Below are 4,789 nucleotides of genomic sequence, written 5' to 3' on the forward strand. Positions count from 1 at the left end.
TTACTATAACAATATAAACACTCGTGTGAACTAGTAGGTTTGTAAGGGAAGGGTAGTTACTATAACAATATTAAACACTAGTGTGAACTAGTAGGTTTGTAAGGGAAGGGTTGTTACTATGACAATGTAAACACTAATGTGAACTAATAGGTTTGTAAGGAAAACGTTCACATTATCCACTATTTATTCTTGATCAAAAACTGGATTGAAGTTTGTGCTTAAGAGGAAAAAAAAAAGAATAGAGAATCTGATAATCTCGTCTTTATTTTAACTACACAAGCTTAAGTTCATATTAGTTGTCAGACCTTTTTTCCAGGTTTTTAATGTATATTTTGCCTTATTTTTATTATAAGTTTTCACACTAACTATTTCAAACATTCGCCTTTCTAAACATATTATCAACGATTCTCTTCGAGTTCATAACTAACCCTAATTGTTGGTTATTGATTTTTTCTCCCGTCTTAGTATAATTAACATTTTAATTATCTTTCCCTGCATCTATCCCATTTAGAAGTACATATATTTCCATAAGGTCAAACTCTGAAGTGAAACCAAAGATTTTACGAGTTTTATGCCACTCCAGGGTAAAAACCTAAATATTCGTAATGTGAGAATTTTATCTCATTTTTCTCATCACCACAGGGGATTTTTCTCGCCGTTCTCTACTGTTTTATGAACGCAGAGGTGAGTAGCTTTAGTTACTTTTATAATTAACTTTCAGAAGTTTAACGTTTCACTTGATGCAAATAATAATAATAAAGACTATGGACTAAAAAAAACCCTCACGATCTTTATTAAATAACTGTTCTCAAATGTTTTGATGACATCATTGATGAATAGAGTAAACAACAAAAAAAAAAGGGGGGACTGGTAGAAATATTGTAGTAGGCTTGTCAAGAGTATTGTGCTAGACAGTTTAACTAAACCGTAAAACCAAAAATCCTTATTTTATCATTAAAACTGACAAAAATATTAGAACTATAAAAAATGCTCTACAACTGCTTAGTTGAAGCAGTTACTTACTCATTTTTACCTGTAAATAAATAAATATTCTTGAAAATATATCACATCAGCTGTTAAGGGTCTAGTTAGACAATAATAATTACTGTGTAAGTGTCTTAGGTTGATGTAACACAAAAAGTATGACAAATCAATCCAAATATGCTTGAGTGCAAAAAAAAAGCAAAAAAATTCTACTTTATCTTAAACATTAGTGATATCTCATAAACTCAGCAGAATAAAACAGCTTGGCATCACTCACATTGCATAATTTTATGCATGTGCTGTAAAACCGAAGTTACATTCAGCTTGACTCCTAATTCACATCATTGAGTTACACTGTACAAAATGTGATGTGGTGAATTAGGAGCTAAGCCTAATTCACATCATTGAGTTACACTGTACAAAATGTGATGTAGTGAATTAGGAGCTAAGCCTAATTCACATCACTGAGTTATACTGTATAAAATGTGATGTGGTGAATTAGTAGCTAAGCCTAATTCACATCACTGAGTTATACTGTATAAAATGTGATGTGGTGAATTAGGAGCTAAGCCTAATTCACATCACTGAGTTATACTCTATAAAATGTGATGTGGTGAATTAGTAGCTAAGCTTAATTCACGTCACTGAGTTACACTGTACGAAACGTGATGTAGTGAATTAGGAGCTAAGCCTAATTAACATCACTGAGTTACACTGTATAAAATGTGAAGTGGTGAATTAGGAGCTAAGCCTAATTCACGTCACTGAATTACACTGTACAAAATGTGATGTGGAGAATTAGGAGCTAAGCCTAATTCACGTCACTGAGTTACACTGTACAAAATGTGATGTGGTGAATTAGGAGCTAAGCCTAATTCACGTCACTGAGTTATATCGTATAAAATGTGTTGTGGTAGATCAGGAACTAAGGTGAACATAACTTCAACACATAAATAAAATGATGCAATGTGAAGTAATGCCAAGCTGGTTTATTTTGGTGCGTTTATGAGATATAACCTACTGTTTAAGCTGAGGCATAATTTTTCTTTTATTTTCGTTTAAATGTTGTTGTTTTTATGGATGTAATGTTTAATTAAATTTACTTTTGATTTTCTGTAGGTACAAACTACTCTGAGAAATGCTTACCTTCGCGCTGCTGTTCGTCGAAATGCTACGTCCAGTTCCAGAGATCGATGGTACTCGAATACATCAGCTTCATATTATGACTGCTCGGCAACTTACAGTCCTCGCCACAAAAGGGCGTCGTCTAAGCCTGTTCACATTCGTCTTTCTGATCTGAGAAATTCGAAACAAAGTCGTTTGTAGTGGTGCTCTCTTTTGTCGTGTTTGTAACCTGTTTTTAAACATTATTAATATTAAATGTTTATCAACAGTTGTGCAAAATTTTCGTCTTGTTGTTGGTTGAATCAGCGATCTTTTACCTGATGTTATATGTAAACGATCTATAATTTTGTCAATTCAAATTACATATAATTATCACACAAATAAAATAAATCATGTATTGGCTGTATATATATATATATATATAACCTGGTTTGTTCATGATGTTAATAAAACGATTTAACACACACACACACAAAAAACGAAACCTTATAACAAAATCGCTTTCGAAAGCTGGACATTTAGGTTATAGGGTTTTGTATTTTTGTGTTATAACTTGATTTGCCCGATTAAGCCGTATGCGTTGCCAGTTTACCCTAATAAACTGAAGTTGATAATATTACCAGTAAAGTGTATATCATCTTAGTGGTAGAATCAGTATACAGTATTAGTTTTATCAACCTGATTGGAGCCTTATACATCGGCTAAATGGTTAGTTCAGAGAATCTCAAGCGTCATCCCTAATATACAGTTGCTGACCAGAAGGATGATAACCATTCAATAGCACCTGCCGCCTAATAAAAGGTTAGTTTTAACCAAAAGCTAGATTGAACTCCCTCAGTTAAAAGTGCGTAGTGGGCTCAGCGTCTCGAACCTTGGACTTGCTGATCCTAAGCCTAGCTCACTAGGCTATATTTGGCCTCTCTTATTTAAGGCTTTGAGACATATTTATATTAAAAAGAAGACAAAAAAAAACGAACAAAACCAGTGAAATTATGTTGTGTTGAATTTCAATGTTTCCATAATTTTGCTGTTAGTTATGAAGAATTCACTCTATGTTATGGAATGTTCTACTACAGTTACAGATTCCTGTAATAAGTACCTTTATCGGTCTTAGTGCAGTGAGGGAAGAAAATTTAAAATAAATACAAATTTCCAAAAAGGAAAGTTATTAACAATACTCAGTTTTAATATTATTAATTCTTTGTACGGTAGATGGCAGCACTGAGGTTTAGAATAAAAAAATCCGCATTTCGATAAATACACGTACTAGCTTTGACAATATCTGCTTTGTCATAAAAGTGTTTAATTTAATTTAAGATTATTGTATTAATTACTCTCATTTTGTTTATATCTTACTTTCACAAAAGTAGATCTTCTAATGCTATGTTCAATAAAAGCTTTTAAAAACAATTCATGTAATACAAATTTCTTCATGAGATCGTGTTTTGATTTTATAATAAGATCACTAAAAGACCAGAAGACAACGTGAGACTGAAGAGGACGCACGAATATGTTGAAACTAGTTTCTCTAACATCAGACTTCTGACAGTTCATTCCGTTTACTTTAATTTTTCATGAATAACAGAAACAATTTCCTCTACTTAAGCATAATTAAAAAGGCAAAATTTAGGACAACATAACGAGCCTGAAGATGACCCCTTAGGTCACCAAACCGAGCAATGAGGACAGCCTTACGCCACTATTTCATAAACGAATCTTGAATTCACCATTTCAGTATGATATTCTAAATAACCTTTTCTGTGTAAACCTGAAGTCAACATTTATTGTCATCAACACAAACAACCAATCTGTGGATAACGTTTCGTCTGTCACACCATTCTTATTGTGATCAACACAAACAATCAATCTGTAGATAACGTTTCGTCTGTCACACCGCAGATTGGTTGTTTGTGTTGGTGACAATAAGAATGGTGTGACAGACGAAACGTTATCTACAGATTGATTGTTTGTGTTGGTGACAATAAGAATGGTGTGGCAGACGAAACGTTATCTAAAGATTGGTTGTTTGTGTTGATCATAATAAGAATGGTGTGACAGACGAAACGTTGGTGTGACAGACGAAACGTTATCTACAGATTGATTGTTTGTGTTGGTGACAATAAGAATGGTGTGACAGACGAAACGTTATCTAATTCTTATTGTCACCAACACAAACAATCAATCTGTAGATATAGACTAACAACTCATAATGCTAAGGTTTCATTATATCTTCAGATTGCAATCCCCACCCCACCCCCTGTTATTATCAATATTTATGGCTGTATTCACAAGACTATCTAATGAAAGAAAGATGTAGGTTACATCTAAGTTAAAACACAAAGTCAGCCTTCAGAGAGCTTTTCGTTAAGCCTAAATTAAAATCAAGGCCAGACTTGAGAGAGATTTGTGTTAAGCCTAAATTAGAACGATAGGCTAGCCTTGAGAGATGTTTAGACTTAGTCTAAATTAAAACCGCAGACAAGCATTTTATAAGATAGGTTTAAATGTATAAAACAATAATAATAATAACTACTAATGTAAACAATTACAATAGTTACCTGTCATTTAGAGCCACGATGGTCATTATCAATATTAATATTAGTTCCACTAAATTCTACAAACCGTAAGGACAAAAACATACTGACTGTTTATCAGTTGAAATGTGTTGTTTTTATGGTAC

The 4,789-nt window shown here is 33.0% G+C and overlaps 1 protein-coding gene across 1 annotated transcript in view; it reads left to right on the plus strand.

The window, feature by feature from the left end:
- LOC111089922 (corticotropin-releasing factor receptor 1-like) overlaps positions 1–2,328 on the plus strand; it is a gene marked incomplete at its 5' end in the record, with an annotated part of 12,594 nt that extends 10,266 nt beyond the window's left edge. The window contains 2 exons of the mRNA XM_022403196.1: positions 643–684; positions 2,104–2,328. Of these exons, the coding sequence (XP_022258904.1) occupies positions 643–684; positions 2,104–2,310 (249 nt within the window). The remainder of the gene's footprint in view (positions 1–642; positions 685–2,103) is intronic.
- Positions 2,329–4,789: the final 2,461 nt, after the last annotated feature.

Source organism: Limulus polyphemus, unplaced genomic scaffold (genome assembly GCF_000517525.1).
Source record: "Limulus polyphemus unplaced genomic scaffold, Limulus_polyphemus-2.1.2 Scaffold7885, whole genome shotgun sequence".
In the NCBI taxonomy this organism is placed as follows: Eukaryota; Metazoa; Arthropoda; class Merostomata; order Xiphosura; family Limulidae; genus Limulus; species Limulus polyphemus.